Raw genomic sequence first — 24,463 nt, 5'->3', positions numbered from 1 at the left:
CCTGTCTGTATATGACTAACACGGGTAACCCATTATGTGACATTTGTCACTTGCTTTGTACCTCCCACTCCTAAACACTTTATGAACTCTGTAAACTCAGGGCTGTTGCCTTTGGGAATGATCCTACAACAGTCCCCTGGCATGAAGCCACTGCCTTCTTATCTCCTCAGTAGTCTTTCCTCTCAGTTTGACTTGGGAATTTTCCCACAACAATATATGCTACAGAAGGTCAGATCTCAAGATAAAGGCACTATGGACTATTTTACATATTTCCTTAAGTGATAAATAGAAATTTGAGACTTATTCAGTTCATTTTTTTAAATATTGAGACTCAAATTCAGGACCTCGTGCTTGCTAGGCAGGTGCTGTGCAACTAAACTTTATCCCCAGCTCTACCCTGTCCACTAAATCTAGACATGTGTCAGGTACTAGGTGTCTGAACACTCTCAGCAGGAAACCCAACCCTTCCCAAAGTTAGCCCAGTTTTAGGGGTCATATATATGTCAGGGTTAATGATGTCACCTGCTTCCCTGTTGGATCCATATTAGCTAAGGGAATGTGCTTGGAATCTTACTGATTGATTAGAGTTGGACCCACGTTGCACTCACAGTGTGACTTTGCTGTATAAATTACCCCTGACAAAGGGCAACCCACTTGGGACCCCACCTGTCTCTCAGGAGCTATCTCTCAACAAACTTTTCCTGCTGTAAATCTCCTTTGTCTTTTGGAATTCATTCTTCGAGTTCAGGGGCTGGTGAACTAAGCATACATGACGTCTAGCAGGTTGGGAGTCATATTTCTCCTGTATCACTAACTCAGCCCATACTGAACTGATTGCTTTTCTGCTTCTCTACCATTTGTCTCCGATGGGACTCTCAAGGTGACCAGTGTCTGAATCTGGCCGGTTGGGACCCCAGAGTGAGGTGCTTTGCCTAGAATTCTGATGACGGCATCAAAGTCTCTGTTGTCCTAGTGCTGGTCACCAGCACCCTATCAGACTGCAGAACATCTGACTGGTAGGCCTAGAGCAAAAGCCCTTTCCCTGGGCTGAGGAAGCTGGGAAAGTGTTTGGTATCCTCTGCCCTAGATGAGGGAAGAACCCAGATGCTGGTGAGGAATGGCAAAGTCCCTTGTGTAGAAAATAGTTTATGAGTAAGGCAGGTAGCTAGGGAAAGGGCCTGAGATAGAGTTGGGTCAGACTGATAAAAATTAAAATAAGAATAGACATCCCAGGACTGGGGATTTAGCTCAGCGGCATAAGCACCTGCCTTGCAAGCAGGCGGTTGTGAGTTCGATCCTGGTACCCATAAAAAGAAAAAAGAAAAAAAAAGAATAGACATCCTGGGTGTGGTTGGGCATGCCTATAATCCTAGCATTTGGGAGGCTGAGGCAGGAGGATCACTGAGAGTTGGGAACCAGCCTACATAGTGAGTTTAAATCAGCATGAATGAGATCCTGTATCAAAAACAAAACAAACAAACAACCCCCCCTCATACAAACACTCAAAAAAGAATAGACAGTGAGCTAGGTAGATAGGCCATTAGATCAAGGATGATGAACTTCCAAACGTTACAGCAGTTTTAGATTTATGGAAGGCAAAGAAACTGAGCAGCACTTGGAGAGGTAGAGAGAACCAAACTTTATTATGCCCATGGGCCCAGAGGAGCTGCTTGCCTTAAAGTCTGAGCCCCGAGCTTTTTGCTTTTTGTCTTATTAGAGGTTTCAAGTGGCAATGCACAGGCCGAGAGAAAGAGAGAGAGAGAGAGAGAGCGCGCGGCAGAATAGGGGTGCATTTCAACACGGGAGGTTTGAGGCAGGCTGTACAAGCAAGATAACAAAAATGGAACGAGACAGTAGCTTTGTGCAAGCTGTTGGTTTTGCTTTTAGGCTTTGCTTTCCCAAGGTTTTGTTTTCCTCATCACTCAGGCAACATGGGATACAGCTCCCCGCTACTACAGGGAAGTCATTCACTGCCCACTAAGTCCAGAGTTTTGAGAAATCTAAAATCCAGTTTCCTGTGAATCTTACATTTTTGAGGGATGGGGTTAGAAGATTGAGTTCCAATTGGTCATTTTAAATTCACATAGCCATCTGTAATTGGTGGCTGCTGCATAGTTGAGCAGGCCCTGTGCTCTGCTTACCTCTAACTGGCTCTGAATTGAGGGCCATGAAGCCACCCACTCAGGAACCCTCCTGCTTATTCCCAATACGGCTCTCCTAACCTTCTCCCCTGGTGTGCAACTTCATTCAGACGTTCACACACACTCACTCGTTAATGCTTAGCCAGTGTAGCCAGCCAGTCCTGGGCTGAAGCACCAACTCTGCCCTATGCCGTGGAGCACTGGGCTTTCTCAGCATCACTGGATGATGCTTTCACCTGCCAGTCCCACACAGAGCACCCATCTACAAACTCTAATCAAAACCCCAGCAGCCAACAGTTGTTCTTACCAAGCAGGATTTGAGGAGAATTTACTAAAACTGCTATTTCCAAGATTGTGGGCAGGGTAGTGCACTACCTAGGGCTGATGTAGCACCCAGGGCTGGAGAGAAAGCCCTTTCCATTGTCTGGCCTGCAGGGGCAAGCAGGAAAGATTACTGGAACCTAGTGGGACCCCACCCAGACCCCAACCTTCTACCACCAACATCCATCCTGCTTCTGTGACCTGTTTGTTTTTCTTCTTCTTCTTTATTCTGAGTTAGTCCAGCTGGTCTGGGTCCTCACGTTATTTGTTCTTGCCCAGATTTGGGTTCCCTCAACCTGGCTGAGATTCCTATTTTTGGCAAAGTTCTATCTGCATAGGAGGGGCCAGCTTCCCTAGACAGATTGTGGATGTAACAGTTTCTGGCTTTGGTTGCAGGCTTGAAATTACTGAGTCTCTGGGGAGTTCCTGGCCATCAGCTTGTCTTGCTCATGCACAGGTCTGGGCCAGTCCTGGAACCCCTTCATGTTTCATATGAAGGTCTCACCTAGGCTATGTGTGAGCCATGGGCTGACAAGGAGTGAGTAAGCCCAATACTAGAACAGTCAAAGGGATAAGAACAGGTGAGAGGTGCGGGGGTGGGGGGTGGGTGTGGGGGGTGGGGTGGGGTGGTGTTGGTGGTGGAGGCTGGAGGAGTGAGAGGTGACACGACCACTCTTAGGATGTCAGTTGGAAAACCAAGGGATAAAACCAGTTTGTGCATGGTGGAGAATGGCAGGAGCAGTTACTGTGGGGCAGAAGCAGCCTCTGGAGAGTTCTCGAGGATGGCTGGGGGGAAGGAGGACATGGAGAGGAGCAAGTGGTGGCCATCTCCAGGGAAAGGCACACTTGGGCTTTATCTAGTTTCCGACAGTGGATTCAGAAGACATCGAGGGACAAGGCTGTGTCAAAGGGGATAAGACTCAGGCCCCCTCATTTAGCACCCTGGTTGGAACCTGAGCATGGTGGCATGTGCTTCTAATCCCAGTGCTCTGGGAGGTCGAGGCAGGAGGATCTCAAGTCAGATTGCAGCTGGACAATTTAATGACCTAGACCCTAGAAAGGACTGACCATGTAATGGTCAGTACTAAGGCCCTGAGTTCAATCTGAACTGTGGGATGGGGTGCAGAAGGGGTGAGCAGTCTGCCTAGGGACAGTGCTATTCCCGCCTCCTGTGTGTGTCCCCAGCAACTGAGTTTTCAACTTCTCAGTCAGGGCATGCTGGATGCTTACTGGAGACCCAGGCTTTCTACCTATGGAGGGCAGTTCAGGGGGGGTATCCGGGACTGAATTCAAGGTCTTTGCACTGAGCTACATCTCCAGCCCTTTTGTTTTTATTTTGAGACAGGGTTTTGTGAAGTTACTAAATTGGCCAAGCTGGCTAGAACCCGTAATCTTGCCTCAGCCTCCCGGAGTGCTGGATTTCGAAGCAGTCATCCTCTCCCTATTCTAAGCCTATAGCCTAGGGTACCCCTAGAAGAGAAGGACGTGGTGGTACTCAGGTCGTACACACTAGCTCAGCATTTTATATTATTTTCTGCACTGAGTACCTCGGCTAGCTGGTCCAGGTGCAGGGTGGGGCAGGGTAGAATGCTCAGCCCCTTCGCCAGGGCCTGTGCGGGACTCTTTCCATAGTGAGGGGCAGGTGGCCTGTCAGCTTTGTGCCCGAGGGTGGCCTGCACACGGATCCTGGGAGCCACCAGCTCGCCAGCGAGGCGGGGGCTCCAGAGCAAGTCTGAGCCAGGGCTGGGCTGCACGGGACACGGCCGTCCTGGTGGGGTTCGGACGGGCTGTGCTGAGAGCCGGGTCTTGGGGAGCTTTGCAGAAGAGCTGGCTTCTGGGGCGCCCACTGGAAGCCGGGTTCTTGCCCGGGCCTGCCTGGCCCCTTCCCGGGCCGCCGCCGGGCGCAGGGCGAGGACGCGGACGGCCGCTCCCCTCCTCCCGCGGGGCGGGGGTTCCGGGAAGGCGGGCGGAGCCTGGAGGGAGGGAGCCCGACCTCCCGCCCGCGACCGGCCGCCGTCTGTCCCACCGCCCCAGTCCTCCCGTCGGTCCACCATCGCCCGCCGCCCTTGGCATGGCCGCGCCGTCCCCCGCGCCCTGGACACTCTGGCTGCTGTTGCTGCTCGCGCCGGCGCCCCCGGGGGGTGAGCTGGGGAGGTCCCGGGGGGCAGGCAGCTGCGCCCCTCTGCCTGGCGACAGCGCCCGGACCGTCGCGACCCTAGCGTGGCGCCTGGCCCACCCTGCCCAGCCCAGGCCGCGGCCCCATGTGCGCCCGGGCTCGGCGGCGAGCTCAGCTCAGCTCGCCCTGCCGTCAGGGCTGGCGGGGTCCCCGCGCCCCCGACACTCTGGCATCTGCTTCCGGCTGGGGCCCTCCTCGCCCCCACCGGGCGTGCCTGGACATGCGCGAGGCGCCCAGGGGCTTGGGAGGCCAGCCGGGCCTCCTGGGGGTTGGCGTTAGACGGGTCCCTGGCCACCTGGAGAAGCCAAGGCCCCTTGGGGCTGATGGTTTCCTGGAAGGGGAGGCGTTGTTTCCTGAGGACCTGGGGTGGAGAAGTGAGAAGGGGAGCCCAAAGTCCAGGACAGCTGACCCCTTCAGTGAGGGAGACGGTCCCTGCTCCAGGTGTGTGTCTGCTGCGTGTCATGCAGCTGCTTTGTGAAACAGGCGCGGGCGGGGGTGGGGTGGGGTGGGGTGGTGGTGGTGGTGGTGGTGGTGGTCATCTCAGCTGCCACAGCAGGGCCATGCACACACAGGGTGCTTGCTTTCACGTGGTCAGGGAGCCAGACGGGGCTTGCTGGTGCACACTTAACCAGAACAGACTTTATTTTTTTCTTGCTTGCTTTCTTTTGAGACAGGGGCTTGCTATGAAATTCAGCGTGGCCTTGAATTTACAGCAATCCTGCCTCAGCCTTCCCAGTGCTGTGACTACATAGGCTTGTGCCGCCACACCCAGCTCGCCTGAGCAGACTTTTGTCTGGAGCTAGCTGTTGCACCCTGCTGTTCCGTTATTTTTGTATCTAGGAGGTCACTGGCTCTGTCTGCCTTTGGGCCTTGATCTCCTGGCAGTCCCGGCCAGTGTTGCACTGTCCTGAGAATGTAGGATGTAGTCACAGGGACTATACTCAGAGTGCTGTTTCTAGGGATGGCCTCAGGCCTGGCCTCAGCCTACTCAGTCACCAGAGCCTTGCTGGACCCGGGAAATCCACTGGGTGTGGGCTCAGCTCAGTAGAATCAGGTACTATCCCTTCCTGCTGTGGGCTCCTGGGCTGTGCTCATGAAGCCTAAGGATGCAAGGGAAGAGGTCTTCTAGATTTGCAGACTTTGTGATTACCCAGAGTCCTTGGCTGTTTTCAGCACTTGCCGTGGCATAATCTCAGCAGGAGACTTGCAAGGATGTCACTAGTTCTCACCTCTGTGGCTGAGAGCCCTGTGATGGTCTCACAGAGAGCACAGACATTTCCTGGTCACCTGCTGCAGGCCCAGACCAGGACTATGGTATCCACTGGATGAAGCTCCTAAGGCTGAGTGATGGACAGGGGATGAAAATTAATGGGAAGATCCAGCCTCTGGTCCCCAGTAGGTGGTCAAGGTGTTACCATTTAGCTGTGTTTGCAGATGCCTGGAGAAACAAAGGCCCCAAGGATGAATAGAATGGAAGGTGGGAGATGGGAAGAGACCTAAAATGGGCAGAATGTGGGAGGCTGGAAAGTTGGAGTAGATTAAGGTCCTCTGCAGTGTAGCAGCCTGCTCTGAGGAACCCGGGCTGGTTCCTGGGGCTAGTTCCTGGAACGTGGGAGCTGGGAAGCCAGGTGCAGCCTAGTCAGGCTCACAGTGAGAAAGGTCACTGTCTCTTCAAAGGCCAGTGTACTGGCAGAGGAGAGGGGCTCTTTCCTGATGCAGACAGCCATGGTATGGGAAGGCTGAGGGGGTGGTGTGCATAGGTAGGGTGACCTAAGGCAGCTTTGCCTGGTGACTGCCAGGAACCTACAGTGTTGGTCAGGGCTGGTGCTGTAGCCAGGGCACAACAGGTATGCTTTTTTTTGCTATAGCCCATGGTGCCGGTGAGGTGTGCCCAGCTGTCCTTGGCGGGAGCTCGTTCCGTAGGCTATGTCCCGACTTCTGCTGTGGTTCCTGTTCCAACCAATACTGCTGCTCTGATGTGCTAAAGAGACTGGTGTGGACTGACGATGAGTGTGCCGTGTCCATGGCCAGGTTGGTGCATCGGTGGGTTTGGCTGGTGGGGGAAGTGGCCTGTGCCCTCTCAGCACCCTAGATGCTGGCTGAGCATCGGAGTGGAGAAACCTGCTCAGCCCAAGGCTCTTGCTGTGTGGACACCTTACTGACACATCCGCAAGGTGGGCAGTGGGGCACTAGGGTTCCCTGCAGTGTGTGTGTGCACCCGGCTGTGAGTGTGAATGTATGCCTAGGAGTAGCTGCACTGTGTCCTGGCTCAGCCCATACATGTACGTTGCACACAGGTTATAGGCTGGGACTGAGGAGCAACTCTGTGTCACATTCTGTGTTTTCTTTCTTTAGTCACAGGTGCAGACACTCTAGGAGGTCACACTTCTCAGCTCATTTACTTTAGTCCCCCATGACCGTTCCATTTCCCTCCAAGCCCAGGTGTAGCCAGGCTGCCCTGCTCAAAGCGTGTGCCTTTTGAGACAGTCTTGTTAAGTTGCTGTGTTGTGACCTTCCTGCTTCAGTCTCCCACTGCAGGGATTTCAGTATAGACATGTGTTACCGTGCCTGGCAAGTGTATCATTTTGACTGTGCCTTTCAAAGTCTACATTGTTTTATGAGTACATTTTTAGAGTTACAGTAAACCCTCATACTTTGCATCAGGAGGGGTGTTTGTGAGCCTGGTCCCCACTGCCCTGTGCACGACTGCCCTGGGCCCAGTCACAGCTGTATCATTCTCAGTGGTGTGAGACCAAGCTGTCCCATCCCAAGTGACCATCTTGGGCATCCTTGTACTTCCTCATCTTCCTTATATGGAACCTGCAAGAATTTCTTGGAAGTCTGCACAGTCGTGGTGCTGCCAGGTCAGAGATGGCCACATGGTCATGGACTAACGACTTTCCAGTGGTCTTGGGGTGGCTGTGCCCCGCCCCTGTTGGCCAAGCTTGAGGTGCTTGACAGATTGTACAGTACCCTCTTACTATCAGTCTGTGATTTTCCTTATATTTTACAGTTATCTTTTGCAAATCAGTAGCGGCAATTTTAACTTAAAACATTTATTTTTATTTTTAAGTTTTTTGGAGTCTCACCAGTCTGGACTTAAACTTACTATGGAACCCAGGATGGCCTCACACTCACAATCCTGCTTTAGCCTCAGTGTTGGGGCTTACATGTGTGCACTGATTCTTAAAATTTTTATTGTGCCTGGTAATTATTTTTTATTTTTTCTAAGCAGGAACATTCATTCCATTTAAATGGTTAACACTGAGTTAATTTAGGTCTTTTTTGTTTGTTTGTTTGTGTGTATGAGAATTAAGGTAGAAGCAGCTTTATTTTTGAGTGTATGCATGGTCCAGGGGCTCTAACTCAGGACCTTGCACCAGGCAGGTGTACTACCACTGAGCCAAGCTCCCCGGCGTCGTCCCATTTAAAGGTAACTCGTGGTCTTTGTAGCTTGGTGTAGTGTGTACCTAGCCCTGGGTTCCATACAGAGCACCGAGCACCGTTAGAAGTGATTCAGTTAGAAGTGATGTAGTGAGGGGCTGGGGATTTAGCTCAGTGGCAAAAGTGCCTGCCTTGCAAGTGTATGGTCATGAGTTCAATCCCCGGTACTGATTTTAAAAAAAAGGTGATCCAGCGCAGTACAGTTGATATTGGGGACTTGTCATAGCTGTTTTATTGTGCTAATTGTCTCTTTTACTGTATTTTCTTTTTGACATTCTGTGTTTGGATTACTTTATATTCTTTTATTTATTTTTAACACCAAGTACATTAATTAGAAAAGAGGAAAGTTTTGAAATATGGTGGCATATGCCTGTAATGCCACCATGTGAGTTATGAAATAACCTCATATCTTTCCTTAAGAAATTAGAAATAAAAGACAGAGTAAAACCAAAAACAAATAGAAGAAAATAGTAAAGATCAGAAAACACAATCCTTTATCAAAATACCAGCATCATTTTTCATAAAAATTAGCATTTTGATTCTTACAGTTCTGTAGAAATACAAAAAACCCAGACTAGTCTAAACAACTTTGATAAAGAAGCAACATTAGGGGCTGGGGATTTAGCTCAGCGGCATAAGCGCCTCCTTTGTAAGCAGGCAGTCGTGAGTTCGATCCCCGGTACCGATAAAAAAGAAAAAAAAAAAAAAAAAAAAGAAGAAGAAGCAACATTAGAGCTCCAACCCTCCTCAATCCCATAATTTATCAAAAAGTTACACCACTCATGACAAAACATTGATATCAAGATTGACGGACCACCAAGGTACCCATATGAAGAACCACATAGCAGACAGTTGATTTTCAGCAAAGATGCAAAAGCAGTTAAGTGGAGAAAGGGTTGTACCTTCAATAAATATCCTGAAGCAACCGGAGACCCACATGCAAAAAACTCAAACCTTAGAGCACTTCAAGTTCTTATTTTTAAAAGAAAATTTTTACTTTTTATCTTTCTATCGTTTACTTCTTTTTTGTATGCCTTTGTTACTTTTCCCTATTTCATTGCATGAGCCAAATGCACACAGCTCTCTTTCTCCAGTTTTAGGGTGAGTGTTCAGTATTTCACTACGGATGTGATGCAAGCTGTGGCTTCTGCACAGGTCTCTCTCCTGGATTGAGGAAGTTCCCTGCTATTCCTAGTTTGCTTGAAGCTTTTTTGGTTTTGGTTTCATTTGTCTTTTTTGACACAGAGGATCCCAGTGTGGTCCAGGTTAGGCTGTCACCCAGGCTGGACTATACAATTTGCAATCCTCCTGCCTCAGCCTCCAAAGTGCTGGGATTACATATGTGCACCACCACAGTTGGCTCACAAATCAAAGTTGTATCCAGACACCTTACTGAATTTACTTCTGTCAGCCAGGTGTGGTGATTCATGCCTATGAGGTCTATAATCCAAGTACTTGAAAGGAAGAGGCAGGAGGATCACTGCAAGTCAGAGGGCAGCCTGGGCTACCTAGGGAGTTCAAGGCTACCCTAGACTATGTAGTGAAATCCTGTCTCAAAAAAACAAAAACAAACTTCTCTCTATTTAATTTTAATTTTAATTTTTTTGAGATATGGTCTCACTATGGAGTTCATGTTGGCTTTGAACTCACCCTGTAGTCCAGGCTAGCTTCAAACTAGAAGCAATCCTCCTGCTTCAGCCTCCCAAGTAATGGGATTTTTTTTTTTTTTTTTTCCATGCTGAGAATCAAACCCTGGGCTTCAAAGCAGTCATGGTGGCACCTGGCTGTAATCCCAGCAATCAGGAGGCTGAAGTAGAAGGATTGCTGTGAGTTCAAGGCCAGCCTGGAACATAGGGTTTTGTGCATGCTAGGCAAGCACTGACTACAGAACTACATCTCCAGCCCCTACGTTTTCTCTCCCCACTCTTTTCCCTCCTTTTTAGTAGTGGGGATGGAGTTCTAGGCTTGAACACTGGGGTTTGAATACTGAACTACATTTCCAGCCCTTTAAAACAATGTTATTGTTTTTTCTCTCCCCTTTCCCATCCTTTCTCCCTGTCTTTTTCTCTTGTGGTACTAGGAATGAACACCGGGCCTTCTCAGAGGGCTACATCCTAGCCCTGTGTTATTTTTTTATTTTGAGATAGGCAAATTGCCTAGGCCAGGGTCAAACTTGCAAGCCTCCCAGTTTCCCAGTTTCCCAGAATGCTGGGATGACAGATGTGGATCACCACATCAACTCCATTACCATTTTTTTGAGGTAGGTTCCTGCTGTGTTGCCCACTTTGGTCTTCAATTTGCAGTCCTCCTGCCCCAGCCTCCTAAGGAGCTACGATTATAGGAAGTTGCCACCTTGTCTGACTGGTTTTTCTTCATATCTTTTTGGTAAAACGAACATACTTTTTTGGTTATGTATCTAGAGTGCTGTTGTTGGTGCACATGCTCAGTTTTGGCAGGTGCTTCTGACCAGCTTTCCAGTAGAGTTGTGCCAGTTTAATTTTAAAGACAAGAGTCTTGCTGCATAGATCAGGCTGGCCCTGAATTTGTGTCAATCCTCCTGCCTCAGCCTCCTTAGTGCTGGGGTTACAGGGGTGCACCGCCACGCCCAGCAGTTATGCCATTTTTATGCCCGTCATCCATCCTGCAGGGATTATTACATCCTTTCTGAAATTTGATATTATAAATATTTTTCCTTTAATTTTTTATTTAATTCAGTCATGTAGTAATTACTTCAATTTAGGACTGTATAATGTATAAATATTTCAAAACATCTTTTTTTTAAAATCATTTTTTTTGAGACAGGGTCTTGCTATGCAGTTTGGGCTGGACTTGAGCTCATTTTGTAACCTAGACTGTTCTCAAATATGGAACAATCCTCTTGCCTCAGCCTCCGAAGTGCTGGGATTATAGGTGTGTGCCATCAAAACATCTTTTTTTTTTTTTTTTTTTTTTTTGGTACCAGGGATTGAACTCATGACCTCACACTTGCCAGGCAGGTGCTTAGGCTGCTGAGCTAAATCCCAGTTGAAACATCTTTTTTACAAGGGCATTGACCCCATCATCATAAAGATTCTACCATGACCTCATCTAAACCCACTGAATTCTCAAAGACCCTACTTTCACGTGCCATCATAGGCGGGGCTGTAATATGAATTTGGGGGATGGGGATACACATGTTCAGTAAACAGCATTTTCAGCTTGGCCCCAACCATTCACATCCTTCACACTCATGTGCAAAATACATTCGGATCATTGCAATAGCCTGAAAGTTTCATTCACCCTTTATCAGTTCTCATCTAAAATTAGTGTTATTAAAATCAAGTATGGTAAGATGCAAGGTGAGACTTACCCCGCAGCAGAATTTCTTGCAGGGTAGGAAACCTGTGGAGCGAGATAAATTCTGTTTCTGTTGCATGCAGGGATGCAGCCCTGCTGCCCTGTTGTCCAAGGAGCCTGCTGGACTGTAACTCAGCCCCAGTAGTAGAAGTATAGCAAGAGATTGACCATTTATTTGTAAAGAGGAAAATGAGGGAGAAAGGAGAAGATAAATAGCTACTCTGATAAGAAGGAATCAGGGTAGGGGGGCTTCCCAAAGACCCAAGACCTGTAAGCCCATTGATCTCAGCTGGGTTTTTTTGTTTTGTTTTTCTCTTAACTAGGATTCAAACTCGGGACTTTGCACTTGCCAGACAGGCAGTTAAGCCACTGAGCTATATCCCTGGCATTTGTTGGTCTCAGCTGTTTTTATGGGGGGATGAGTGGAGTCACACCTGGATTAGCCTCAGATACTTCTTCCTGCCTGACGTTTCTTCTGGTCATCTGTGCGTAGCTTTTTGTCTGTTTACTGGTCCTTGACACATCTTTTAAGGCCTCGTCTTTGGGGTGGCTGGCAAGTTGGCAGGGGGGTGCCTTGACCTTGGTTAGAGTTTGTATGGGGGTAAAAGGCATTGGAATAGCTATTGTACTCGTTAACGACCCTAGAGTGAATATTCTCTTGCCTCTGGAGTGAGCACACAAGTGCATAAGTATGTATGTTAATGCATAGGTGTAACTACGTAATGTCTTTGCTTTTCTAACATTTTATTGAGGTGGGGAGGCTTATTCGTGCACCTGGCTTTCTCTGTGTGTCCTGCCTGTCAGCTCTTTTTCTGGTCCCTTGATGCAAGTCTCAAGGCCATTTAGTGCCTTTCTTTATTTTATTTTTTCTTTTCCTTTTTTGCGCCTATCTTTGATGTGCTTTCCAGGGGAATCTCTCTAGTAAAGTTTGTTTTTAACTCCTAGTCAAGATTAGCTACAAGGGCCTGAGACATCTCAGTGGTACAATCGCCTGCTTGGCAAGCATGAGGTCATGAGTTTGATCCCTGGTACCAAAAAAAAAAAAAAAAAAAAAAAAAAAAAGATCAGCTACAGGTCCTTGTCCCTACACTTCCAGCATAGCATGGTAGGACAGGTGTTAGCTGTCAGGTATGGTGGCATATACCCGTAATCCCAGCCCTCAGAGGCTGAGGCAGGAGGATCACCTGTTCTGGCTGTGAGTTCGAGGCCAGCATAGGATACAAAGTGAGTTCAAGGCCAGCCTGAACTACATAGTAAGACTGTCAAAAGAAGGAAATAGATGCTGAGTATGTTGGTGCATGCCTATAATCACAGCACTCAGGAGGCTAAGGCAGGAGGATTGCTGTGAGTTCAAGGCCAGCCTGAACTGCAGAGCAGGACACCGTTTCAAAAGAACAAAAAAAAAAAAAAAAAAAAGCTGATCAATATTTCCATTTCCAAAGTGAGACATTGATAGGAAATGACTGGTCCCCCCCAAGCCCCAACCCTAGCAGACTGACTTTCATGTTGAGAATGACCCTCGCTTGTGTTCCACGCCTTCTGGCGGCTGCGTCCACAGCTCTGCAGTGACGCGGTTCTACAGTGTGGGCTGCGCTGTTGCCCTGCGACCTCCCAACCTATGTGTGCCATTCCTGTGGAGAGGGAGCAGCTCTGATAGCACCAGAGTTGTCCTCAGAGTCCTTCCTTCCCTTGTCCTGGAGAAGAATAGTACCGGAAGAAGACAGAGGCCCTGGGAGACAGGGTCACAGCCGAATGAATGGCTCACGTTCAGGTGCTATGTGGTCTAAGAAGCCAGCCATGTTCCTTCACTTCCTTCCTCAGTTCTCACAGTTCCTGGCCTGGCAGGGTTTTTTGCCAGGGTGACTGATTAATGTGTGGTCTAATCTGTCCTGATGATTTTCCCACTACACGCTTACGACTCTGCAATATGAATAAGCTGAGCATCTTTAATTTTAATTCTCTCTCTCTCTCCTCTCTCTGTTTTTGAAACAGGGTTTCCCAGTGTAGTCCAGGCCTTGAACTCACTGTATAGCTCAGGCTGACCTCAGACTCACAGAGATCCTCCTACCTCAGCCTTCTGAATGCTGGAGTTGCAGTTGTGCACCACAACACCCAGCTCAGTCTTTTCTTTAGTTTCTTTATGGTCCTCCTCAGTCTTAACGCCTGCTCTTTAAGTAGCATACATGTTATTATTTGAATGTTTCTGGTAACTCTGTATGTAAGCTCCTGCGATGTTTTTATTGTCTGTTATCACTGTTCTTTTCTGTTCATATCGGCTGTTCATATCCTTCACTGTTCCTGAAAAGTTTGGTCATGTGCCTGCTGCTGTTGTATTTTCCGAATCACTTGGGGCACTGTGGAGCTCAGCATGCTCTCCAGGGAGGGTTCACACTGATTGTTTATTTTTCGGTTTTTTGAGAGGCTCTTGCTATGTAGTCTAGGCTGTCTTTGAACTTGTTACACAACTTCTGAGTCCTCCATCTGCTTGGTTTTTACTTCTGTATGTTTTTATTTTGTGGTGCTAGAAATTGAGCCCAGGGTGCTCTATGGCTGAGCTACATTCCTAGCCCTTTATGAATTTTTTTAATGACTTCTCTTTTTATTTCTACTGGGAATCAAACACAGGACCTTGTGCTTGCCAGGCAGGTGCTTGTGCTGTTCAGCCATATCTCCAGCACAGCCCTTTATAAATTTGAGACACTGTCTTGATAATTTGACCATGCTGGCCTTGAACTTTTGGTCTTCCTGCCTCAGCCTCCCCAGTAGCTGGGATTATAGGCATATGCTACCATGCCCAACTTCAGCTTCACACTGAGTTTTTTCTTTTCCCCAGGCCTGGGAATTGAACCTAGGCTTTTTCACTGTGCTATTTCTCCGGTCCTTTGTTATCTTTATTTTGAGACAATCTTGCTAAATCAGATTCTCTAGGTTGGGTTTGAATTTGGTGATCCTCCTATCTCAGCCTTTGTGCCTGGCTTCATCATGATTTTTGAGCTATAGTATTTTTATCATCAGATTTTGTTTTTGTTGTTGTTTTTATCATCAGTTTGATGTTTGTTAATTTCCTTCATGATTGCTTATTTAATACAATTTAGTTTTTAATTTTTTTGATAGGGCAGGGTCTCCCTGTGCAGTTCAGGCTGGCCTTGAGCTCACTTTGTAACCCAGGCTGGACTTGAAGCTGCAATGATCCTCCTGCCTCAACCTCCGGAGTGCTGGGATTACAGGCGTGAACCACCACATTGGGCAGTTTTGTATGTTCAGTTAGCTTCTTTTTTTTTTTTTTTTGGCTTTTTCGTTTTTACTGGTACCAGGGATCGTGTGCTGTGTGTGTGCCTGGTAGCGTGTTCACACCTGTACACAGGTGGGGCTTGACGTGTTCCTCACGGGCTTTCCTCTCTGCAGTGTGTCTACCCCCACGGAGCCTTGGGAGCAGCTGGGCTCACCGCTGAGATTTGGATCCAGCTTTGACAGTGACTCCATGTCAGGGTAAATAAATCTATGGGCTGTGTGCATCTGCCTCAGGTGGGCTCAGGTGAGGTCTGTGAGGGTGGGTGGGGTGTGGAGGCAGGGGGTGCAGTCTACTGACTGTGAGGACCTTTGTACCTTGCTTCCATAGGGAAGCTGAGAATCGAGTGTCCTGGGGGGGGGTGATTATGGGGGTGTCTGGGGCCCAGCTGGGTCCATGTCCACAGAGGTGAAGAGGTGGGCAGCAAGTGACCAGTGGGCATAGTGATGGGGGTGGAGGATAGGTGGCTGGACTACACTTGGATGGCGATGGGGCAGTGGAGGCCATGGAAGGTGGTAGAGAGGGTGGTACTTGCATGGTGATGGAGTGATGACAGTGATGGGCGATGGTGGCAGCAGGGTGATAATGTGGGCATGAGACAGCAGAGTGCCACTGTTACATGTCAGAGATTGTGGGTCATGGTTCCTGTGTGAAGATGCTCACTCTCTCAGGGTTCCAGGGAGCAGCCCTGTCTCCTTACGCCAGTGCCTGTTGGCACTGCAACAGGTGTTGTGACACATGCTTGAGTGGACAGAGAGGGTGTGCAGCCACACACGCGTGTTTTCTGGGCTGGATCTGTCCCACAGCTTCTGGTGCCTCTCCTGTGGGGCTAGAAGCCACTACCAGAGGAAGCTCCCATGGGCCTGTTTGCCCCTTGGGGGAAGAAGGCATGGGCTCCAGATGGGGTCAGAGTCTCCATGTGTCTCGTTGCTCTGTGGCTTTCCCGGCTGCAGTGGAATCTAGGAAAGGCTTCTGTGAGTGCGGCTGCTTGCCACCTGCACACCCCAGCACCCTGGACCGGTCTGGATGAAGACTGAGGCCTCTACCTTCCTCCTCTTCATCAGGGGGTACATGAGTCAGGGCCTTCAAGGGAAGCCCACCTAGGACAGGGCCTGAGATGCACAGCCTGGTGCTTTCAAATGCTGAAAGCAAGATGATGTGGCCCAAGAGGGAGTGTGAGCCTCCTGGACCATCCCAGGCTTTGTGAGTCCGGCGAGTTTTATTTAAATTGTTAAAGACTGAAATTTGCTTTATTGTAAATTTTACTATTTGGACAAACCCCAGATTTCTTTTTTAATTGGCACCTACAGTACACAGAAAAACAGGTACACACACACTTTAGTGTGTAATTATAAAGCAGACTCCTGTGTGGTTCCCAGAGCCCGAGACTTTGCAGACAGGCATTTGAGGAGGAATGACTTGGTCAGACCTGGCAGGGCAGGGCTGGAGGTGGCAGCTGCATCTTGAGGCCAGATAGGACCTTGGGGAGCTTGCCGGTGGGAGAAGAGAAAGAGAGGGGACAGGCTAGACTGAGTGTGCATGCAGTGATCAGGCAGTTGGGGCTGGGCTGAGTCAGGCTGTGACTCAGGCACACTGAAGAGACTTCAAGGAGCTGCACTGGCCAGCAGGCAGCCAGCCAGTGCCCTGGTTCCCTTCCTCGCCTCCTGGATGTCTTCCCACTGCTGCTTCTGCTGTTCCCCTGGGCCTGGGCCTGGGTCTGGGCCAGGCTGTGTCTTTAAGAGGGTGGCTGCAGGCCTGTGTACCGCTCCTTCCTGCCGCTGACGTCAGGGATGGGAAGGACGAGAGAGGAGATTCGCTTTCTCTTTCCCTGAAAGGGGAGGAGGTTGAGTGGCCCGATGGAAAGAGGGAAAGTCCAGGCCTGCAGGAGACCTCAGAGAGGAGGCAGAGGCTAACATGGGGTGAGCTCCTGGAATGCCGTTCCTAGAGAGACAGAGACGCACAGCTGCTGCACAGCTCCTGTTGGCTCTGTGACTCTGTTGGGCAGGCACCTGTGTCTGTCTTGGGTGCTCCCCCTGGGCCACAGGCAATGGCTCCTTCCTGGGAGCTAGGATGGGTGCTTTTTGAGCCTCAAGAAAGAAGGCTTGTTCTCAGTTCTGTCCCATAGCTGAGGGCTGGGCCCTGCTGAATCCCTGGGCTGCTCACACCAGGGAGCTAGAAGCCCCCTGGAAGGGTGGGGTGGGGCAGGACCCACACCCTTTCTGGCTGGCCTCAGGTGATAAGGGGATATAGAAATGTCTGCCTTTGGAAGTCAGTTATGATGAACTCCCCTCCCAGGGCCTGCAAAAATTTTGGCAAGGGCAGGCTCCATGTTCCTCAGTAGTTTTCACTTCCACTTCCCGAAAGCCTGTTGCCTCTGCCTGGCCCTCTTGTGTCCTCCCATCTGCTCTGAACCCTGCCCTGCGGATGTAGCCTAGCTGTACTGGTGGGTGGGGTGGGGTGGGGGTGGAGGTGGGAAGATGGCACTTCAGGCCTCTTCCTGCTCCGCTGCTGCTGGCTCTGTAAGGCTTATGTCCCTCTTCATTCTCATGCTTCCTCAGTCTGTCTTCCAGAGCTGCCCCTCATACTGGGCTGGGCTCTCAGGCATTGTGATGCTTTAACTTAGGTCCCACGGTCCTTGACTTCTGATGCATGTTTGACACCTGTGTGCTGGTGGGAGTGGGCACCCTCCATGCACTGAAGACTCCCAAATGACCCCATCTAATACGTGAGGGGAGTGAGGTCAAAATAGGTTCCAGTTCTGCAACCAGGATGTTGGTGTATCTGCGTCGCCCAGAAGCCCTTTGGGCAAGGGGGCTGCCCCTGGGAATGGGTAAGGGATGGGCTTGGGGAGGGGCGGGGCCTGACCAGCTCTTTGGCAGGTTCGGAGCCACCGTGGCCATCGGCCTGACCATTTTCGTGCTCTCTGTTGTCACCATCATCATCTGCTTCACTTGCTCCTGCTGCTGTTTGTACAAGATGTGCCGTCGGCCGCGTCGTAAGCACTGTCCCCATCTCATGACTCCCCTTGCATGCAGTTGCAGATCCCTGGGTGGGCAAGAGGAGTTGACCAGGCCCCTGCTTGGCTACGCCAGAGGGACAGAGGGCGGGCCTGCCTCAAGACCTGGGAAGCTAGTGCATCTTGACTGGGATTCTTTTTGCAGCCATCGTGACCACCACCACAGCCACCACCGTGGTGCACGCCCCTTACCCTCAGCCTCCAAGTGCACCCCCTAGCTATCCTGGACCGACGTACCAGGGCTACCACCCCATGCCCCCCCAGCCAGGAATGCCAGCAGCACCCTACTCAACACAGTACCCACCACCCTACCCGGCCCAGCCCATGGGGCCTCCAGCCTACCACGAGACCTTGACTGGTGAGTATCATGTGGGCTCTGTGGTCCTGCCTGGCCCCCACACCCTCCACTGCCCATAGGCAGCCCACCATGCCCACAACCAACCAGTGTGCTCTCTACTTTCAGGAGGTGCAGCTGCACCCTACCCCGCCAGCCAGCCTCCATACAACCCAGCATATATGGATCCCCCGAAAGCAGTCCCCTGAATGCACCCCACCTCTCTGGCTGCCACTTGATTGTGTATGTGCGCGTGCGAGTGTGTGTGTGTGTGTGTGTGTGTGTGTGTGTGTGTTATGCAGGCACACTTTTTACTACCCTATGTACATTGTATGTGACATGTGGCTTCCTCTGATGTTAACTAGGTGGGCTGGGACTAAACTGTTCTCTTCACTTGAAATTATGCAGATTCACTGAAATCTCGAGCAGATTTGAAAAGTGGAGTGGGCAGTCTTTTCCAGCTCACCACAGGGTGACTAGGCACAACCTGGCATCCTGGGATAGCAGTTGTTTGAGGCATCACACACATGTCCTGGTTGTGGGAATGGTTGCTGGAGGCCATGGCTTGTCCCCAGGGGTTGGGGAGCCCTTGGCTGAGGCAGGCAAGCAGTAGGCTCTTGCTGAGGCCCTGTCCTTTGGGCAGATGTCTGGTTGTTCCCTGGAGCCTGTGCCATGCTCGATGGGTGGTTGGTCAGCTCCTGAGGTGGGAACACTGGCAGGGTCCCAGCCACTCGATAGCTCCCCGTCCCAGCAGCCTCCCTGGGATTGCCTGGGTGCCACTGCTCTCAAGACTAGAGGCCCATGGGGAAGCTTTCCTGCGCTTGCTGACCTGGCCCCTGCCACAGGTGGGCAGTGGGGTCTCTGTCCACCAACACACTCAGGTCTCCTCCCTGCAGTGTTTCTGTTACTTTTAGCCAAAAATTTTGCCTATTTGTTTTAAAATGTGATAGCTGATGTGAGGCTTTCAAATGTGTGGAGAACGAATCTACAGAAGAGGGGGACAAGCTGACTGCTGACAGTCCTGCCGGCCCTGATGGCAGCCTCATGGAATATCTAACCCTAGTACCCAGGTCACAGTTCGTCCTGGCAGCGGAGACACCAGGGCCAAGGGGCTGTCTGGACCAAAGAGGAGTAGTGGGTGAGGGGATGGGAGGCCTGTGTGGTAGCTCTGGCCCCAACTCGAATACCTCGGAGTTCTTGTGACTATTAATGTCTTACCAGCTGTCTTAGCTTTGTATCTGTTGTATTTTGGAGAGCCTGGGCTCTGCACCCTTGTTTATAATAAACGCAAATATTTGGAGTTGCTGTGTCCTTTATTCAGAGCTTTGGGCCTTGGGCAGGATTTTGTTTCTACCCACTTTTCTTTTTATTGAAATGGGTCTTAGTTTGTAGTTGTGCTGCCCTGACTACAAAAACTCCCGGTGATCTTCCTGCCTCGGCCTCCTGAGTGCTGGATTTACAGGCATGCACCTCCTTGCCCAGCTCCAGCCATCATTTGCATTTCTGTGTTTTGCCTGATTTTATTGAGGCTCAGAGTTCTTGTTAGGACAGTGAGGGGGGAAAAAAAAGACTACCTGTCCTGTACCCCATAGTCTCAGGCTGCAAGTACCAAAGAGGGTATGGGGTGGTTACCACTTAGTGCTAAGGGGATCTTTGTCAAAATTTCCTTCTCGGTCTACTGCCCAGGTGCAGCCAGGGATAGTCCATACAGTGTGGCTATTACCAAGGTTAGGAAGGCCAGCAGCCCCAGAGGGGCCAGTAGCCCTTCCCAAGATGGAGTCCCAGCCACCTCTGTTGGAAGAAGAGCCATGAGTTTTCTGTTCCTTTCAAGGCTGGGACTAGTATTCCTGGCCGTGGCCAGGGTTGCTGAGGCTGGAGTGGCAGATGGTCTAGGGTTGGTTCTAGGGGAGGTTGTGACCCCATACATGGGCTTGACGGTGCTGAAGGGCCTAGCATGAGCATCCACCCACTGCAGCAGGGCCCATGGTCTCCACTGGCAGATGCTGAGCAGGGTGAGGACGTCCCCCTCGGCCATGTGCGAATCCACTGGGGCCTGTCCATATAGGCGGGTGTAGATGCTGCCCAGGCTGTAGCTCCTCTTTGAGCCATGCTCTGAGGTTTTGCTGCTCTGTTCTAGGGCCTTCAGGGCAGTGATGCTGTCCACACAGAAGGCACCATCCAGAGCACCTGCAAGCCCCAGCATGGCCAGCTCTGCCTGCAGCAAGGGGAAGTCATAGCGGTCACCATTGTGTGCCACAAGGCACCAGGGCTGTGGCTGACGCTGGAGGAAGGCTAGGAGCAGGGTGACCAGGTTCTTGTCAAAATGCTGCCGTCCGTGCGCTGCCAGCTCAGCTGTGCTCAGACCTGTGATCTTGCTGGCTGCAGGGCTACAGGCCTTGCCTGGAGCCACGCACAAGGAGAGCTTGTCCACCACACGGGGCGGTGGGGGCACTGCAGGTGGCCGCCCCTGGCAGGGGGAGCTGCTCTCCAGTGCACATCTGTGGATAGCCAGTAGGCACAGCTCCGTGACCTTGGGCTGAGAGAAGGGCAGACCAGTGGCTTCCAGGTCCAAGAAGATGAGGGTCTGCATGGGTCCAGGGGGCAGGGCTGGTGAGGCCATGCTGGGGTACAAACCTGCCTCGGAGCCAGGGGAAGAGTATGGTTAGGGCTGGTTCACATGGGAAGTGGAAAGAACTAGAGGGCAGAAAGTGGCATGGGGAGTGGGCAGAAGCACCCCTCAGGCCTCTGCATAGTCAAGTGCTGTCCCGGAGCTCCAAGGCCCACTTTCAGGGCAGGAAGCTGAAATGGATCCGGTGGTTTCCTCAGTGGGCCAAACAGACTTGGCTGTCTGTGCCGGGGTCTGGCCCCTCTAGTGCCCCTCTGGCCCACAGTATAGAGACCCATGGCGTTCCTCCCCTGCCCCACTGGGGTTTGTACTTACAGGGCGGGTGGGTACACAGGTCAGCACGCAAGCAGGCAGGCAGGCACTGGGCTCTTCCTGCTGCCAGCAGCAGCAGGACAGGAACTGAAACTTAACCTGGGCCCACCCACTGGCCTGCCTGAGAGCAAAGCCTGCCCCCTTGCTCCGCCTGCCAGCAGGCCTGCTCCGCCTCTCTTGGCTAACACAGTTCCCTCCCAGGCACCTCAAGGCATTGGTGGAAGCGGGACCCGGCTGTCTTGGAGTGGTGGCAGGGCGCAAGCACCTCTGGTAGCCGGCTATACTTCCGTGGCTAGTCCTGGGTCCACTTTCCTAGCTTCCAGCTTTAGGAATAGACTGAGTGCTGCCTCTCCCTGCCACACAGTGGTTTATTCCCAGGGCCCCATCCCAAAGCCATGACTCAAAACAATTCCACAGGCAGGGCAGGGCTCCCTTGAAGGCAGATTAATTACTATGGAGACCAGCCAGGGAGGAGGGAAGAGGTGGGGAGGACAGGGCCAAATCCCCCTGGATCCCTCCAGGTCCAAATCCCCCAAGCCAAGTAGGTGAGGCCTGGAAAGGAAACAAAGCTGGCATTTCCAAGAGTCGTGGTTAGTCACTGCTTTTACTTTGTCTGTTTATTATATAGTTTTGAGATGGTCTGGCTTTGTAGCCCAGGCCGGCCTTGAGCTAGCTCATGGCCATCTCCCGGCCTCAGCCTCCCGAGTGCTGGGATCGCAGGCGTGTACAGGTGGCTGCTACACACTCAGGCGCTGCTGTAACAAGCTGAGGAAAGTGAAGGTGCTAGTGCTGCTATATGGCTGGGTGTGCAGGCCTCAGCCACAGTCCATCTCCATGTCATCTGTGTCTGTCTCGATGCCACACAGGTCATCCACGGCTGCCTCTGGCCAGAATGAAAGGGTTCTGTGTGAGACAGTCGGGAAAGCAGAGGGCCGGGCAGGTCCCACCTCTCCCCCTAGCACATGTAGGAACCGACCATTCTCCACCTTATTGTGTTCTTGCTCCCTCAGCTACTATAAGCAAAGTGACACAAAGGCCATTTAGATCTGAGTATTTCTAGAAAAACCATGGCTTGGCCAGCCCAACGCAACAGATAAACACAGAGTGCAGCATAGTTACTCAGAGAAGAACCAGGGGGAAAAGTTCCCAGTGGCAGGAAAGGCTGTCACTCGGGAGGCTGCCTGGGGGGCTGGGGTGGCAGTGCCACCGTGGGCTCACCTTCGCAGTCGGTCACGTCAGGGAGCCCTCGGATCAGGGCACCAACACCTGGCATCACTTGGTCGTACTGATGCAGTGCCTCCACACAGTGCACAGTGAAGAGCTTGTCCTTCTGAGACAGGCTATGCAGCAGGAGCACGGTGTCCCGCAGACAGCGCACGGTGTGCTTCTGCTGCTCCGTCTTCGGGGCACCCCCTGCCCTCCGCACGGCCAGCCACTGCCGGTGCAGTGTCACTGTGAAAGCTCGGACCACCTGGAGAGAGGGCACTGACTGAGGCCTCAAGGATTCCTGCATGGGGTGCAGGGTCCCTGCACAGTGTCCCTTCCCCACTCACCTCCACGTTGCACTGGCAGTCGGAGCCGGTGACTGGGGAGGGAAAGCTCTGCACACCCAGCTTGGCCAGCAGCCACACAGCCTAGGACAGGACAGACACTGCTGCATCACCATAGGGACTGATAGGGAGGGGGAGTCTCTGCAGGAGCTCCAGCTGCTGCAGCAGCAGCCCCAGGGTCACAAGACTCAACTAGTCATCAGATAGCTCTGCCAAGTCCTGGACAATCTGGGCTCACCTGGACTGCAGCTTTGGGGGAGCCTCCAGTTTACCTGTAGCTGATTGATAAACTTTTTTCTATATTGGAGACTGAACCCAGGGCTTTCAGACTGAGCCACATCCCGTCCTTTTACTTTTTTTAGACAGCATCTCATTAAATTGGTAAATTGCCCAAGCTGGGCACACTTGTAATCTTCCTGCTTCAGCTTGCCACAGTGCTAAGATTACAGGTGTGCTCCACTGCACCTGGTTTTGATAAACTGTTATAAACAATGAATTACAGCTGTAGGTCTGGTGGCACACACCTGTAATCCCAGCACTCAGGAGGCAGAGGCAGAAGAATCACTGCGAGTTCAAGGCCAGTCTGGACTACACAGTGAGACCCTATCTCTAGAGATCCCCCCCACCCTGCCAAAAACAGGGCAGACAGCGTTTTTTGTCATAGAAAGGAGGGCAGAAAGATGCCTGGGCTCTCGGGATGGGGTGGTGCAGCATCTCCAGGCCAGTCTCACATATTTACCTCCTGTTCCAGCTGAAGCCACTGTGTCTCCGAGGCCCCCTTGTCGGGCCTTGAGGTGATGTACATGTACAGCAGCAGGAGGAGGCAGCCCTCTGAAATGGACAACCTCATTCACCCAGGGTCCTTCCCTGTCCTGGGCCTGGGCTCGGAGCTCTGGAACCCCTCAGGAATTTAACCCAGCTGCCCTACCCTGACCTCCCTCCAACACAGGCAGGTGCCGCTGTGCCCTTCTTTACCAGGGTGGGAGCAGAGCTGCGGTGCCAGGCTCTCGTGGTCCACCAGGAGAGAGAGCAGCTCCACAGTCAGCAGCACACAAGGCAGGGGTGTCTCTGGGCTGAGGCACCGTGGCAGCACTGGTAACACACACTGGAACCTGGAAGATGTGCCAGAGACACGACAGTCCCCAAAAGACTTGGTTGGCAAGACTTGGGTTCAGATGCTATCTGTCTCCTTGCTACGAAGCTTGTGTGGGCACCAACCTTCAGCACAGGACTGCTGTGCATGGATGCCAGGGTCCTGCCTGGCTCAGCAGCACCCAGCCTGGAAAGCCTGGTCTCCACCTTCCGGGCTCTTTCCTGTCTCTGCTCCCAGGGAAGGGGCAGATTATAACTTGGAGTGACAGAAATGTCCTTGCCTTCCACTGGGATGAGTCAGGGCTCTACAAGTGACACAGGGACTTGGCTGTGGCTGAATTTCCTAAGACCACTCACTGCGCAAGGAAGTCCATTCTCTGCCTGTTAGGAGATGCTGGGCTCTGCTGCCAGGGGGAAGAGGGCCCACTGTAGGGTGTGCATGGGTGAAGGGTTCTGGGACACTCTCTTGGGCAAGGAGTGACACCTCTGACCAACAAGCCAAGCAAACTGGATTCACTGTCCACATAGCCTGCAGGAGCATGAGGCTGGAAAAGGCCATTGACACAGTGGCCAGCTGTGTGTGCCCCTTTACACTTGGTGTCTCTGCAGAGTGTGGTGGTCAAAGACTGTGACCACGACCATGAAGCAGGAAGCAGGGCATGGATTCACTCTGTGGTGTATCCTGCAGTCAAGCAAGAAGCTGCATGCTCCTTGACAGGGATGGTGACACTCTGGGAAACTGGAATTTAACCAGGTCCCCTCCTCCAGTTCTAGGGATTGAACTAGAGCTTTTGTGCTCGGCTGTATCTCCAGCCTAGCTCCTTAA

The 24,463-nt window shown here is 51.5% G+C and overlaps 2 protein-coding genes across 8 annotated transcripts in view; one reads left to right on the top strand and one right to left on the bottom strand.

Moving 5' to 3' along the window:
- The first annotated feature begins 4,435 nt into the window (after positions 1-4,435).
- On the top strand, positions 4,436-19,357 carry Shisa5 (shisa family member 5). 2 transcript variants are annotated; one of them, XM_003476436.5, is made up of 6 exons: positions 4,436-4,603; positions 6,507-6,669; positions 14,824-14,907; positions 17,587-17,702; positions 17,869-18,081; positions 18,187-19,357. In XM_003476436.5, exons 1-6 carry the CDS (start codon positions 4,534-4,536, stop codon positions 18,264-18,266), a joined length of 726 nt encoding a protein of 241 aa, XP_003476484.1. In that variant the 5' UTR covers positions 4,436-4,533; the 3' UTR covers positions 18,267-19,357. The 2 variants fall into 2 exon arrangements, with proteins under 2 accessions (XP_003476484.1, XP_013015216.1); XM_013159762.2 differs by lacking the exon at positions 4,436-4,603 and adding an exon at positions 4,614-5,079.
- LOC100725412 (three-prime repair exonuclease 1) overlaps positions 19,352-24,463 on the bottom strand; it is a 17,933-nt gene continuing 12,821 nt past the window's right edge. For 4 of the 6 annotated variants that reach the window (XM_013159761.3, XM_063248809.1, XM_063248810.1 and 1 more), the window contains 5 exons: positions 23,521-23,657; positions 23,285-23,376; positions 22,549-22,629; positions 22,214-22,466; positions 19,352-20,691 (listed from right to left, as the gene is read on the bottom strand). In XM_013159761.3, the coding sequence (XP_013015215.1) occupies positions 19,733-20,691; positions 22,214-22,466; positions 22,549-22,629; positions 23,285-23,376; positions 23,521-23,657 (1,522 nt within the window). In that variant the 3' untranslated portion in view covers positions 19,352-19,732. Of the gene's footprint in view, positions 20,692-20,998; positions 21,879-22,213; positions 22,467-22,548; positions 22,630-23,284; positions 23,377-23,520; positions 23,658-24,463 lie in introns of those variants that run through there. The other 2 variants (XM_005006618.4, XM_005006619.4) reach the window with 2 other exon arrangements.

This window comes from Cavia porcellus, unplaced genomic scaffold (genome assembly GCF_034190915.1).
Source record: "Cavia porcellus strain 051 isolate PalLab524CR breed Dunkin Hartley unplaced genomic scaffold, mCavPor4.1 scaffold_5, whole genome shotgun sequence".
Taxonomy (NCBI): Eukaryota; Metazoa; Chordata; class Mammalia; order Rodentia; family Caviidae; genus Cavia; species Cavia porcellus.
Note: the sequence above shows the minus strand (reverse complement) of the source record. Positions and strands in the feature narration are given on the sequence as shown.